We start from the raw sequence: 15,573 nt of genomic DNA, 5'->3' as shown, positions 1-15,573 counted from the left end.
TACTACTGAGCCCTGGTAGGTGCGTGTGCGGCAGGCTCGTTGAAATCCCGGTGTAATACGAGATGTGAGGGTCAATTTCGGGACCGTGAAATGGCAGGAAAAGAACATTTATCCGTGCGCAACATGACTAAATAACGCTTATAAGTCTAAAAATTTTGGCACCCAAATATAATGAGAGAGGCGTTCCTATATTCGGCACATAACGTCGTGTTATGTGCGGCTTTTTACGATGCTACCTTTACATATGTGCAGCGATCGCTTTTGAAGCATTCGCTCACTGAACAAACTGCCATAAAGGCAAGCTGATATATAGCGCGAATGACGAAGCGATCGCTTTTCTGCTCTTTCAGACCGTGGCCTGTAAAACGACACTCTATATACATATATGCCCCATGTCCCCGAAAAGGTAGGCAAAAAGCGTGTTATAAGAGCTTATATATTACGTGCTCATGATACACGCAAGGACGAGGCGGCCGTGGCAAGTTGTGCGTACGCAGTAGTATAGGTAAAAATGTACAGTGGTTGCTTTTCGGCAATGGATAAAGCCGTTTTGCCCTTCGGCTAAACTGCTGTCACTGCTTTTTGCTTCGCGTATTATATATTATTGAGACCGTATGCAAAGGGGCACGGTGCCCGGTATTGGCAGCGCATCGGTTATCAGGGCCCATAGGTGGTGAGTCAAGCTTGAACGGACTCAAATGTATACCTGTCTCGACGAGTCAACTGCCATTCGCTAAGCACCAACAAAATGCCAAAGGTGAGAGGACGACATCAATGCAAAAATTCACATTTAACGAATTAAGAGTTAATCGCAATCCACTGCTGACGCAGATTGCTCCATGCTATAGGCATCACCGAACATTCATTTGCTACAAACCATACGACCACTGTTTTCACCAACCGCCTGCACCAATTACAAGATAATATGGGGTAGTATCATTTCACATGCGACCCAACGTCGGCTGCATTGGAAATGATGTGCACCATAGAATTTCCGTCAAAGCAAGCTTGAATTCCGACCACTTTAAAAAAACAACTGATTCAGCGCTTTTTTAACAGCTTGACGATATTGTTTTGTGTCAAGCGACATATATGCCAGGTGACATTACATTTATTAATTAATCTTGGAAACATTATTGCACGAACGATGTAATTTTTTTATCCATCCTGTTTCTCCATACAAAGGCGGTCACCTTGCAAAAGTTTATAAAATCTTGTAGTTTCTTTCTTGTAGGACTCAGTATGATCATGTATGATCGTTGGATATGAAAATTCCCGGGTGTGTACGCGGTTTTAGTGCAGGACCCTCCCAGTTACCAAAGGTTCACTTACAACTTGGGTAGGGAAAGAAACACGCTGCCGTGAAATCCAACACCTTTAAAAAGTGAAGTTCGCCACTTGGTTTAAAGGCAAAGAATGTGTGTTCACCTGAAAAAAAAAGAAAGAAAGGAATTAAGGCGGCCCCTACATTTACTCCATCTTCAAGGATACATAGCGCCTTCGCACTCCACTCACCTAGAACTAATATTAGTGTTGGGCAATTGGAAAAACTTGCCACTTTTATGTCGATGGCCTCCTCCCCGATTGAAACAGACCAGTCCGCCTATGAAAGAAGTCAGGCCGTATAAACGAGGTGAGGTGATTTCTTGTGTTCTATGTAAGGGACATCTAGCACACTTACAACAACGCGTTTCCCTTTGTGTAGCCCCTCGGTGTCATCCGTCGGTTTTTTGGACGCCTCAGTAGCCACAGCCAGTGTCTGAAACCTGAACGATGGCCTGATCAAGCTTATATCAGGGACGCTTCGGTTTTATCCACTAATGAAAAGGCAGTAACTTAAGGCCAGTTCAAGCAATGTAACACATGTCGATGTCAGAAAGTAGACAAAAGTCTTCATCGATCAACTACGCGTCAAAAGGTACCAATATGTTTTTCTGGTCATGTTTACCAACCGCTAGCGCGCAACATATCTAAAACTAGAAAGCGATCAATATTGGTGCTTTTAAAACGGGCACATGCACTGTTGTCGCTATGCGTTGCTCGGAAGTAGTCATCAAAACAAAAAGAAACCCGCGTAAACGGAATCATTTACGAACAGCACGTGCCTGGGCGAAGACCTGTTTGCGCGCCACATAATATTTCGTTTTACTCGAACGGTTTCATTTGTCATCGACGGCTGCCTGAATATAGTCCCAGGACGCGATAACTCTGCAGCACGTTCAAGCAGTTCGTTGCTTATACGCACCTAAAATTTTCCAAGTGGAAAGCCGTGTTTACGGTAACGAGGGAATCCGTTTTCGCAACGTACGCAAGAGGACCGGGCAGCAAAAACTCTGGCAGGTATCGCGTGAACGCAAAGTTCTCTTGCTCGAAAAACGTCAACGAGCCGTCCACACCTTGAACACACAGAAAGTCTTGTCCTGAAGAGAGGAGGGAGAAAAAGAACGAGGCGACACTGAAGCGAACCGTCCGCGCGCGTCGACAAGCCGGCGACGCAGCCTCGCCCGCTCACCTTTGACGCCACCGAAGGGCCCAGCCACACAGCAGTGAGAAGGCGCACTCAGAGTGTGCTCGTACATGAGCCTCAGCTTGTACTGCGTCCCGGGCTCCGCTTCACCGGCGTCACCTTCAAACGCAGTTGAAAGTGCCTGGGATTATCCTCGCGGTGCACATATGCCACGAGAACAGTCATCATCATCAGTCTGGTTACGCCCACTGCAGGACAAAGGCCTCTCCCATACTTCTCCAACTACCCCGGTCATGTACTAATTGTGGCCATGTTGTCCCTGCAAACGTCTTAATGTCATCCGCCCACCTAACTTTCTGCCGCCCCCTGCTACGCTTCCCTTCCCTTGGAATCCAGTCCGTAACCCTTAATGACCATCGGTTATCTTCCCTCCTCATTACATGTCCGGCCCATGCCCATTTCTTTTTCTTGATTTCAACTAAGATGTCATTTACCCGCGTTTGTTCCCTCACCCAATCTGCTCTTTTCTTATCCCTTAACGTTACACCCATCATTCTTCTTTCCATAGCTCGTTGCGTCGTCCTCAATTTCAGCAGAACCCTTTTCGTAAGCCTCCAGTTTTCTGCCCCGTAGGTGAGTACTGGTAAGACATAGCTGTTATACACTTTTCTCTTGAGGGATAGTGGCAACCTGCTGTTCATGATTTGAGAATGCCTGCCAAACGCACCCCAGCCCATTCTTATTCTTCTGGTTATTTCAGTCTCATGATCCGGATCCGTGGTCACTACCTGCCCTAAGTAGATGTATTCCCTTACCACTTCCAGTGCCTCGCTACCTACTGTAAACTGCTGTTCCCTTCCGAGACTGTTAAACATTACTTTAGTTTTCTGCAGATTAATTTTCAGACCCACCCTTCTGCTTTGCCTCTCCAGGTCAGTGAGCATGCATTGCAATTGGTCTCCTGAGTTACTAAGCAAGGCAATATCATCAGCGAATCTCAAGTTACTAAGGTATTCTCCATCAACTTTTATCCCCAATTCTTCCCACTCCAGGTCTCTGAATACCTCCTGCAAACATGCTGTGAATAGCATTGGAGATATCGTATCTCCCTGTCTGACGCCTTTCTTTATTGGGATTTTGTTGCTTTCTTTGTGGAGGATTACGGTGGCTGTGGAACCGCTATAGATATCTTCCAGTATCTTTACATATGGCTCATCTACACCCTGATTCCGTAGTGCCTTCATAACTGCCGAGGTTTCGACTGAATCAAATGCTTTTTCGTAATCAATGAAGGCTATATATATAAGGGTTGGTTATATTCCGCACATTTCTCTATCACCTGATTGATAGTGTGAATATGGTCTATTGTTGAGTAGCCTTTACGGAATCCTGCCTGGTCCTTTGGTTGACAGAAGTCTAAAGTATTCATGATTCTATTTGCGATTACCTTAGTAAATACTTTGTAGGCAACGGACAGTAAGCTGATCGGTCTATAATTTTTCAAGTCTTTGGCGTCCCCTTTCTTATGGATTAGGATTATGTTAGCGTTCTTCCAAGATTCCGGTACGTTCGAGGTCATGAGGCATTGTGTATATAGGGCGGCCAATCTTTCTAGGACAGTGTTCCCACCATCCTTCAACAAATCGGCTGTTACCTGATCCTCCCCAGCTGCCTTCCCCCTTTGCATAGCTCCTAAGGCGTTCTTTACCTCTTCCGGTGTTACTTGTGGGATTTCAAGTTCCTCTAGACTATTCTCTCTCACCGTATCGTCGTGGGTGTTACTGGTACTGTATAGATCTCTGTAAAACTCTTCAGCCACTTGAACTATCTCATCCATATTAGTAACGATATTGCCGGCTTTGTCTCTTAACGCACACATCTGATTCTTGCCTATTCCTAGTTTCTTCTTCACTGCTTTTAGGCTTCCTCCGTTCCTGAGAGCCTGTTCAATTTTATCCATATTAATTATAGTTCCTTATGTCCGCTGTCTTACGCTTGTTGATTAACTTAGAAAGTTCTGCCAGTTCTATTCTAGCTGTAGGGTTAGAGGCTTTCATACATTGGCGTTTCTTGATCAGATCTTTCGTCTCCTGCGATAGCTTACTGGTTTCCTGTTTAACGGCGTTACCACCGACTTCTATTGCGCACTCCTTAATGATGCCCATAAGATTGTCGTTCATTGCTTCAACACTATGGTCCTCTTCCTGGGTTAAAGCCGAATACCTGTTCTGTAGCTTGATCCGGAATTCCTCTAGTTTCCCTCTTACCGCTAACTCATTGATTGGCTTCTTATGTACCAGTTTCTTCCGTTCCCTCCTCAAGTCTAGGCTAATTCGAGTTCTTACCATCCTATGGTCACTGCAGCGCACCTTGCCGAGCACGTCTACATCTTGTATGATGCCAGGGTTTGCGCAGAGTATGAAGTCGATTTCATTTCTAGCCTCACCATTTGGGCTCCTCCACGTCCACTTTCGGCTAACCCGCTTGCGGAAAAAGGTATTCATTATCCGCATATTATTCTGTTCTGCAAACTCTACTAATAACTCTCCCCTGCTATTCCTAGAGCCTATGTCATATTCCCCCACTGACTTGTCTCCAGCCTGCTTCTTGCCTACCCTGGAATTGAAGTCGCCCATCAGTATAGTGTATTTTGTTTTGACTTTACCCATCGCCGATTCCACGTCTTCATAAAAGCTTTCGACTTCCTGGTCATCATGACTGGATTGTACTACCTTCAATTTGTACCTCTTATTAAGTTTCACAACAAGACCTGCCACCCTCTCGTTAATGCTATAGAATTCCTGTATGTTACCAGCTATATCCTTATTAATCAGGAATCCGACTACTAGTTCTCGTTTCTCCGCTAAGCCCCGGTAACACAGTACGTGCCCGATTTTTAGCACTGTATATGCTTCTTTTGTCCTCCTAACCTCACTGAGCCCTATTATATCCCATTTACTACCCTCTAATTCCTCCAATAACACTGCTAGACTCGCCTCACTAGATAACGTTCTAACGTTAAACGCTGCCAGGTTCAGATTCCAATGGCGGCCTGTATGCTAAATTAAATGATACTAACCATGCCCTGCCCTTTATATATTCCGACAGTGTAAAAGGCTACATGGCAAATAAGTTAAGCGGGATTCCACAAGGCGGAGGGAGTTGCCTGAAAGGAAAAGTTTCCCCGGACCAGGACGAATTTTTCAACACTCAAGCTCTCTTTATGGGAAACCCGAGTAGATTTCCTTTTGTATATAGACTCTTAAGTGGACGACGATATTTTCTTTTAATGAAATTTCCTCCACCTTGCAGATTTTCGTAGAACTCATTAACCGCATTCGCTGTTTCTGCGTTTCGAATTGTCGATTAATTTGCCCTCGGTCTGCGATCTGCTAGTATCCTGGTTAGCTCAGGTGGTGGAGCAATCACCTCAGAAAGTGTTCTTCGGACACTCTTCGCACGCCCAGTTTCGGTGTTGAAGCGGCAAAATGTGCATTTTTGTCGACGAATATATTAAGAAGGGAAGGCGTTTTTAAGATCGCGTAAATTGCTTGTGCTTCCGGCGCCGTTCTTCTCCAATATTATCTTTGCAGCGTTGGCGTTAGAAACAGTAATTAAAAACAAATCTTAGTTAATTAGCGAACGGCTCGACCATCTAGTGTCCACTGTGCTGAAAGAACGAATAGTGAATAAAGCATAATCGCATTGGTTAAACCTTTTTTTAAATTTAAGCCCGTATTCACAAAACGTTTAATTTTTCGTATAAGAGAAAATTGCAGTCAATTGTCATTAAAATTAAATTATGGGGTCTTAGGTGCCCAAAAACCACGATCTGATTATGAGGCACGCCGTGGTACGAGACTCCGAAAATTTGGACCATCTGGGGTTCTTCGACGTGCACCTAAATCTAAGTACGCGGGTGTTTTCGCCCCTACCGAAATGCTGCCGCCGTGTCCGGGACTCGATCCCGCGATCTCGTGCTTAGCAGCCCAACAGCATAGCCACTAAGCAACCGCGGCGGGTTTTCATGCTGAACAATGCAGAGCTTGATGTACAGTATATATATAGATTCCCCATTCTGTCGCCCCTTTCCTAAGTTATGCTGGCGGACGTACTTGCCACGCTACTATACAGGGTGTTTCAGCGAACACTATCAAAAATATTTAAAAATTGTCTGTGGCAGATAGCACAATTCTAGTCCATGAGCTGCTCTACTCGAAGAGGCGGACACAATACTTTTAAAAAAATTGAAATGAGTGCTCGACTAATTAAAATATAACTAATTAAGTTTTAAGTAATTACCTTATGGCACTATCCGGGGTGTTATTACATATATGGTCAAAGTTCCCATTTCCAAAAGCTCTGTGACGAAAGTGCGAACTAGATAAAAGTGGCTCCCGCGCTGTTGACATCCCAGTTCGATTGCATAGGCTGTCGGTCCTCTCTTGTGACTTCACTGATCTGAGAAACCAGGCCTAGTGTATCTATGCTGCTATCCTCCGCAGGGCATCGGGGTTATGCGAGAGTGCGCTACGTCATGTCTCAGCTCATTTCTACCTTCTTCTGTGTACGCGGCAAGTAAGCACTCCTGCCTTCTGACTGAGACGGTTACGCGCGCTCTTCCTCTGTCGGCATCAACAGTCCCGCCGAATGTCTTGCGACCAATGACAAAGCGCTTCAGCAATAAACATCACGTACTCGTGACGTCATGAGGAGATAACGAGCAAGGCGCTGGCGCCATCGGTGCAGAGGATGCAGCCTTTGCTTGTATATATTTTTGGTTTCTCCGATACTTTGAGCTATACTTTCGACCCGAGTGATTATGACGCCGTACCCCTAATTCTAGGGAGTGTATCTCCGATACTCTCACTTACTCGTTGTCAGGAATAAGCACATTGTCTATGGGACGTGACCTTTGTTGATAAGTCACAGAAATTTTGCCAACCGTGTAAACGTCGGCAATAGTTTCTATTCGACCGTCGCCACCTCCATTAACAATGACTAAAGGTGCGAAGCAAAAATGTCATCATGATAAAAAGCAAGACCTGTGAGGCTGTGAACAGATATTCTTCGTGGATGCAAAGTGGCAATGAAGAATTTGTCGGATCCCCTGAAAGAAAAAAAAAGAAAAAAAAAATGATCAGTCGCTTATTTTTCCAGCGCTATAAAGAACTTTATTGCGGTAGTCTTATGCTTCCTCTGACACCTTTACGTAACTATATACGTATACAATTGCGGCTGAAGATGCTGTGCAGCTGGAAACTTTAAAGCCACAGCCATTTTCTAGAGGCAGTTCTCTAAAACTTGAAACACGACGGTTAACGAGGGCAAACTATTCTATCACGATTTCCCTGTTACTTACAGCTTATTTTGATCAGATTGAGAACTTTCGTGAGAAGCATTCGATGACAGCTATTGCCAGTACCCTGTATTGTGACCATAGTATAGCGAATAGCCTGACGTTACAAGGAATAGGGTGCTCTAGGACTGATTATTCACGTATGCCGGTAACTCAGAAATGCTATGCGACTATGTAATTCTTTAAAGTGCATGGAAATCACATCATTTTCGGGACTTTTTTCTCGATTTGACATAGTGGCATTGATGACATTTAACTCAGAAGTTGCATGAACTAAAATAAATAACTTGTATTCAGTTTCAATGCCTCCTTCCTCATTCTGCGCGTCCATTCGTAAAAAAAGAAAAAAAAACTCATGTATGATGTACCATAACGAACGAGTTCATTGTATACGTATGCATAATAGCATAATCGAACTATTTTCTTCCTTTTGCCAAATATGTCTATTGCTTATTCGTTAAGGAAACTTTACTTATTTGATTGACGGCTATGGTCTCTCGGCAAACACCTCCACCGGTACGTTCATTTAGTGCGTTCGCAAGCAACCATACTCACGAAACAAACTGTCCGAGTAGCACGTGAAGTATAGCTTGGGCCATTTGAAACTCGAGAAGCACGTGCTCTGGCCGGAATCCTTCGAAGGTGCCATCCTCCATTTGAGCGCATGTGGGCTGGTACACCCGCAACACGCCCGAGTGGCTGCCCACGAGGATTTGCTCTGCGTGAACGCAAGCAACGCGAGCATGGCTCACGCTACTCCAGGAGTTGCGCAGTTTTCACTGCGCTTGTGTTCGGCTGTTAATGCGCCACTTAGATTATTTGTAGCCAGAGAGGTCAAGAGGAGAACAAACACACACAGTCCCTATCAGTGTTTAAAGATAAGACCAACGTTTATACCGAGGTATACCCTTATTCAATGCTGTACAGACCATACTGGGCGTGACTGCAACAAACTGAGGACTTTTCAGCCTCTCCTCCCCCTTGCCCCCCGCTCCCGGCTTTTACTACACTGTTATTGCTAAAGCTGCAGGGAAGCGGGAAGAGCTCCTGCCTTTCGCTCTCAAGGCCTGTGGAGCGCGAGGACGCCCCGGGCAGAAGTTCTAGCACACAACCCAGCCACAGCTCTGATCCCGCGAATGATTAACCTGCGTGCTTTCGACACAGGCCACGCAGTGCGTGCAAAAAAGCCCATAGGCAACACCAGGCACGAATAGAAAACAGTCCGGCTTGACCGGGCTGCACTCCGCTAGCGCCTGGTGATGAAGACGCGAGCTTGAACTGAGCCTAAATTTAGTCAAATGCAGCGATAAGTATTCACAATGCTCAAACGCCAACTGTTCGACGCCGAAACACTACTGAAGCGGGAAAAATGCAGACAGTCGTTCTACAATATTGCCGTGCTTCACTTCATGCACCGCCAGTTCGCCAGACCGCCAAATACACCAGGTTTGAAGTGCAAGTTTTACTTCGGCTCCAGCGAGTGCACGACCCGGCCTGCAATCTCTTCGGCGTTACCCGCGTTGAACTCCAGCGAATGTGGGTTAATCGGTAAGTCTCGTACGGCTCGATTCATCGCCGCTCCTTGGGTCGCTAGCGATGTGCGAATCGAAGGAACCAGACGTGGCGACGACCACTGGAGTGGAAACTCCCATCTTCAAGGGACATGAGCACCGGTCCGATGTACAGCTGGCGTCAGAGAACTCTTCAGCCCACTGGAGAAGTTGCGCGTTTTTTCTCAAAGCTGCCCTCTGCTCTAGACTCTACGTTGGCACGTCCTTCTTGCACGCCGAACTCTTCGAAGAAAGCGCCTCGGTTTTACGGACAAATTCTTGCTGACGCAGAGCCTTCGAGACTACCTTGCTCGATCTGACATTTCTCGAGGGCAGCACGTCCATAAATTGACAGTGGGCCCCATGCAAATAGAGGTATTCCATATTCAGGTAGAGGTTGCCGAGGTGCTCGTTGATGCACCCGAGAACGTTGAACAGCATGTTAACGAGCAGCGTGCTCGTTAACATGCAAAGAAGCCTTCCGTTCCTTACCGCGCTAGCGGTCGGTCAAGTTCTCCTTTTTCTTCTTCTTGTCTAAAACATGCACATGCTCCCGAGGACAATCGATCACATAGAAATGTGATGCTAATGTTGAGCCATTACTTAGTGGCACATATCCAAGAGAGGAGTTCGCTGCAAAGCAAGAAGGTAAAGAAAGAATACAAAGAAATAACGAAAGTTTAAAAAAAAAAGCAATAACAAAGGACAGCAGACTTCAGCGATTCCTTCGGCTCTGAACTCATTTATTGCGAAAGCAACAATCTTCCACACTGAAGACAACACAGATCTTGTTTTTGGTTGCTTGCTTGTGACAAATAATTGTGCTCATCACATATACACGGGGGAATGGCCAAGAAGCTAGCAGTTGTAGTGGTTGTCTGGGATGGGGGGTTGACGAGTAATGTTATAATTTAAAGTATAATAATTTTTTAAAAATGAAATATATCAAATTATACTTGCTTTTTATACTGATAATTATGTATTGATATCAGAAAAAGAAAAGTGTCGTTTAGATAAATAATATGTGACTTTATCTTCTTTGAAATGTGCTCAACTTCCATTCTCTATGATATAATAATGAATTTTAATAATGAATTTTCATATCATATCATAGTTATTTGTGTGCTTCAGTGCATGAAACTACGTTCTGGTAACAAATTAACTGGAAGGCCAATGCATTTCTCCGCAAAGTCCGGGAATTTATATCGCGAAACTGGTGTCATATTGAAAATTCGTTCCAAGTGGATCCACCTTGCGAACTCCACGGCTAGAATTTGTAAATTGCAATATGGGTCATAATGTAATTAGTTTAAAGCTTAATTAGCGAATTTTTAATAATTAGTCGATTTAGCATCTCAATTTTTTTTTCAAGTATTGTCCGCCGCTTCGAGTAGACCAGCTCATGAACTAGAATTGTGATATCTGCCACAGGCAACTTGTAAAGATTTTTGAAAGTGTTCGCTGAAACACCCTATATACCTGCCCGACGTATCGGCAGCATGGCATTTGTGATGACATTGAGGTATAAAGTTTCTTAAAAAATTAAATTAAATTATGGGGTTTTACGTGCCAAAACCACGATCTGATTATGACGCACGCCGTAGTGGGGGACTCCGGAAATCTGGACCACCTGGGGTTCTTTAACGTGCACCTAAATCTAAGTAGAAGGGTGTTTTCTCATTTCGCCCCCATCGAAATGCGGCCGCCGTGGCCGGGATTCGATCCCGCGACCTCGCGCTTATATGCTTTCTTTACACCTATTTTGAAATTCATCGTTTGTGTAAATCGATGTTTAAGTAGCTGGTAATAAGATATAGCTGGTGCGTTAAATGCCTCTTGATTTTCAAGCTTGATTTGTCATTTCAAACATCCCGACTGGGAATTATCCACACGGAGACCACCAAAACTTATTATACAATGATGTAATGATCGAAATTATGCAGTGCCACTTACGAGCTTTGAACGAAAAAAAAAATATTTCCCTGTGCATCTGCAGTGCTGATAAACTTGGCACTTGGCGGCTGTGAATCGTGTGAAGCCACTATGTAAATATAATTGCCAGTTCCGCCCGAAGTTTCACCCGACTACCCGCGGATACTATATATGCAGGTGCGCCAAAATACCTGGCACCCTTAAAGGTTTCAGCACGCCGTGTACGTAGGGCCTGTAATGGAATCGCAAAGACGCCACTGCGCTACTCGTAAAGAGCGGCGTCAGTGAAATTACATCATTTTCATGTTTTCAGCACTAATACTTTTTTGCGCTCTTTAAGAAGTCAAAAGATTTAGGTTAAAAGGCACGTGCTGTGAATAAAATGTTTTGTGAGTTGTGTTTGTGCGCTGCAATTCCCAATGTGTGTGGTGTGTGTGTGCGTGCGTGTGTGTGTGCGCGCTTGTGTGTGTGTGTGCGTGTGCGTGCGTGTGCGCGTGCGTGTGTGTGTGTTTGTGCGTGTGTGTTTGTGCGTGTGTGTGCGTGCGCTTGTGTGTGTGTGTTCGTGTGCGTGCGTGTGTGTGTGTGTGCGTGTGTGTGCGCGCGTGTGTGCGCGCGTGTGTGTGCGTGTGCACGTGTGTGTGTGCGTGTGCGTGCGTGTGTGTGTGTGTGTGCGTGTGTGTGTGCGCGTGTGTGTGTGCGCGTGTGTGCGTGTGCGCGTGGGTGCGTGTGTGTGCGTGTGCACGTGTGTGTGTGCGTGTGTGTGTGTGTGTGTGTGTGTGTGTGTGTGTGTGTGTGTGTGTGTGTGTGTGTGTGTGTGTGTGTGTGTGTGTGTGTGTGTGTTGACGCGCGCGCGCGCCAATATTTCTCTACAATATATTTCGTCCTTCATGATCGCAATGAAGTTGGCTTTCTACCAGGCCTTCCTACTGTACAGGAAAGCCGACAGTTGCGACAACTTGGAAAAGAAAATAACGATCGGTGGAAACAGAATCCGGAATGGAGATTTTGTTCGCGGGTGTTACGTAGATGAGTCGTGTTGTTATCAGATTATGTAGGAGTTATTCTGTCTTCTCTACGTTTATGTGCACAAATCTGATTAGGATATCGAGGATCTCTTTTCACGTGCAAATCGCCAACGGTTCCGCAAGATACCTAACAAAGAAACTTAAAGAATGACAGTCGGCAGCATCGTCTCTACTGCCGTCAGGATATCTGGACCAATGCGTACGTTTTTCAACATTCGTCAATGTCGATGCAATGCACGGCTGCAACGTTTTAAGTTGCTTGCAAACGCTGTCACAAAATAGCTAAACGCTCGAAAGTGCTAGTTCCCACCTGACAATGTCACTGCAACATTGTCGAACGTTGTGCACCATAAAGTTTAATTATCACGACAACGCTGTTACAATGATCTGTGCTGTTAGGGTTCGTTCACTCACTTTATGCGGAGGCCGAGTTCTGACACGTTTCCTTCGTGAACATGCTCTGAAATCAATTTACGTGGCTAACGACGCATTAAAACACAGTACATATCCCTTGTATTTAAATAAATGCATGAAACAAAAGAATAACCAAATATGAATGTAGTTTTTGTAAATAAAATTATTTTTTAATGAATCCATAACATGTGTACACCGTGTAGATACGTGTGTATGCCAGCTGATCAAATAAAGCTGCAGTGAATTCAGTCTTTAGAAATGGTTTAAACAAATTCGTATGGATGCCTTTCTTACAAAACTTCTGCTTGTAAAGATCTGAAAATGCACTTTAAGCCTTGCCTAGGCTCTAGTACCAAATGTAGCGGAGCCTACGCAAAGGGTAATCGGGCAATGCATGCAACAGCGAAGTTTCTGAACCACTGACCTGATTGAGACGGATCGTTGCTGGCATTACCAATGCAGAGGCAGGTAGCGTCAAATGTCTCGTCGGTCCCACAGGTAACAGTCCACCAGTCACGCGCTTTAAATAGTGACATCTGCAGTTTCACCAAAGCCTGCGGAATGAAATAGACCGTTATGCAAAAAAAAGGAAGCACTTTGCCTGATAACTGCGTGTCATCGCCGAAATTTGGGAGTTGATAACTGTCTCCATAGACAGGAAACTGGCAGGGATATGTTCATTGGCATTTAATGAAGGGTCGCATGCGCAAATAAAAAGCAGGGCCAGCTTAATTTTGCACACAAATATCATCCCTTGAAACTCAAATATGTTCAGTAGTGAGGTTGACAATATAGTTTAGATAGCGTAACTACTTAAGGTGTCGCTATTGATTCCAATTAGCAAGACTAAAATGCTGAGACAAATGTGTCACTTTATAGTAGCAGAGTGAAACTTAGTGCGCATCGACAGTTACAAGCTTGAACTAACCGCTCATTCATATAAGCATTGTAATGAATCATGTCAGTTCAAGCGTAGATACTGCAGGAACAAATACAACTTTCCAGGCTATCCTTGAGGTCAGGATGCAAATATATAGATGTACAGCATACCTGAAACACACGGGCGCGTGTCGTTTTTGCCGGTCACCTAGGTAACGGACATCGTGCCAGGCAGCGCCACCAGGTGTCGCCACTTACCGGCTGAAGGCGCGCTTCGCGTTGGGAGCGCTTGCCGCTCGTGATCGAAAGTGCGCGAGGACCGGCGAGGACGTTTTCACGGACTAGCCCTTTTGGCAACGGTACGAAATGAATGGGGGTGAAAGGAGACGCCATCAGCTAAGGATAGTCGGGATAAAACAAGGGAGGGAGGGGCGGATAGAAAAAGAGAGGAGGCTAGAAAGGCTGATACGCAATCATCGCTGCAGTAAATCAGTTGCGAACAGTATATAAAGCTACTAGTTAACAGCAACGCGTTGCCGTAATACGAGCACACCAGTGAAAGCCACAATTCCAATTCGAGGTTATTCATCAGAACCACCAGCGAAGGCTAAAGCTCGTGTCAGCCAATCAGAGCTGGCTGTGATACAGAAGAATAAGCAATTAAGGCCTTAATACGTCTACTTGAAATAAACAAAACATTCTAATCATAACTGCACCCCAGATTGAAATAATAATAAAAAATAACGATATTATTTTTAAATCTAAGAAAAAAAATCTTTACTATAGCTTCAAAGAAGAGAGAAGGGAATAGAGCATTGCACGAGCCGAAATTTCCGGCCTGTGCCGGGCCCGGCCCGAGCCCGCCGTACGAACACCGTGTACATACATCCCTTAAATGTGTCATTGCTCAGGTGATGTATCCAAATACATTACAATAAAACTGCAGTTATTATATACAACAGAAAAACGCTTTCCGACAGAGGACGTGTACATGCCGGCCGAACCAAAGGCTGGGCTTTAAAAAATGCGGGCAGAACTGACCTACGATGACTATTCAAGTACGCGACTAGCCGAAACGCATCATGTATGAGGCGTGTACTGTAGCCAGGCTCCTCTGGCGCGCTCCGGATGGATGGATGGATGTTATGAGCGTCCCCTTTGGAACGGGGCAGTGGGTTGCGCCACCAAGCTCTTGCTACTATGCTGCCTAATATCCTACCTAGGTTAACCAATGAAAAAAGAAAAAAAAACACTATGAACTACCACGTCCAAATTTTCTGATCCCATATTGCGAACTGTGCTTTTGTACGTCTCCGTCTTTTGTCGTTTCCCTACTTTTCTTCCACCAATCCTCCAATCGCCTCTTACTAATTTTTTTAATGTCTATTGCGGACCTGTTTGCTTTACCACTGCTCCCGCTGAACCCAAGGGCTTCAAGGAGGCCAGTGGTGCCTAAATCGACCGCTGGGTAGACGTCTTCACATTCTAATAAAATATGCTCCGTCGTTTCCCTAGCTTTACCGCAGCAAGCACATGCTTATTCTTCCTTCTTATCCCTCTGGACCCTCTGCGCCTTCTGGCGGCACCACCGTGAAGCCCGCGTATACCCAGTGGCACATACAGTAACCCAAGTGGGTGTCAAAAAGGGTCATTCAAGAGCGGCACATATACGCAATGGCACACGCTCAGAGGCCCCGGGGCACATACCCAGGTTGGCGTCGAAGAGGTTCATTGAAGAGTGGCCCACAGTGGCTACTTCATCTTCCAGTCTACAGCCAAAAATCGCAATGGGGCCTTGTGAGGGCTGACGAGAACGGAAGCAAGTTTTCTTCCGAGCGCGGGGCCTACTTCCAACAAAAGTTGGCATCCAAGCTCATAGCTCCTTTAATTTGTTAGGGTCAGGCCAGGAAGACAACGGACAAAAGTGTCTAAAAACATCTGCGCTTC

At 45.2% G+C, this 15,573-nt stretch overlaps 1 protein-coding gene across 1 annotated transcript in view; it reads right to left on the bottom strand.

Annotated features, from left to right (window-relative positions):
• Positions 1-13,289, bottom strand: part of BBS9 (Bardet-Biedl syndrome 9) — a 56,711-nt gene extending 43,422 nt beyond the window's left edge. Inside the window, exons 1-8 of the mRNA XM_055061545.2 lie at positions 13,172-13,289; positions 8,382-8,544; positions 7,513-7,577; positions 2,513-2,626; positions 2,246-2,420; positions 1,682-1,766; positions 1,516-1,603; positions 1,333-1,428 (exon numbers count right to left, since the gene is read on the bottom strand). Coding sequence (XP_054917520.1) covers positions 1,333-1,428; positions 1,516-1,603; positions 1,682-1,766; positions 2,246-2,420; positions 2,513-2,626; positions 7,513-7,577; positions 8,382-8,544; positions 13,172-13,283 — 898 coding nt within the window. The 5' untranslated portion in view covers positions 13,284-13,289. The remainder of the gene's footprint in view (positions 1-1,332; positions 1,429-1,515; positions 1,604-1,681; positions 1,767-2,245; positions 2,421-2,512; positions 2,627-7,512; positions 7,578-8,381; positions 8,545-13,171) is intronic.
• Between the last annotated feature and the right edge of the window lie 2,284 nt (positions 13,290-15,573).

This window comes from Dermacentor andersoni, chromosome 1 (genome assembly GCF_023375885.2).
Source record: "Dermacentor andersoni chromosome 1, qqDerAnde1_hic_scaffold, whole genome shotgun sequence".
Taxonomy (NCBI): Eukaryota; Metazoa; Arthropoda; class Arachnida; order Ixodida; family Ixodidae; genus Dermacentor; species Dermacentor andersoni.
This window is presented reverse-complemented; position numbering and strand designations above follow the sequence as displayed.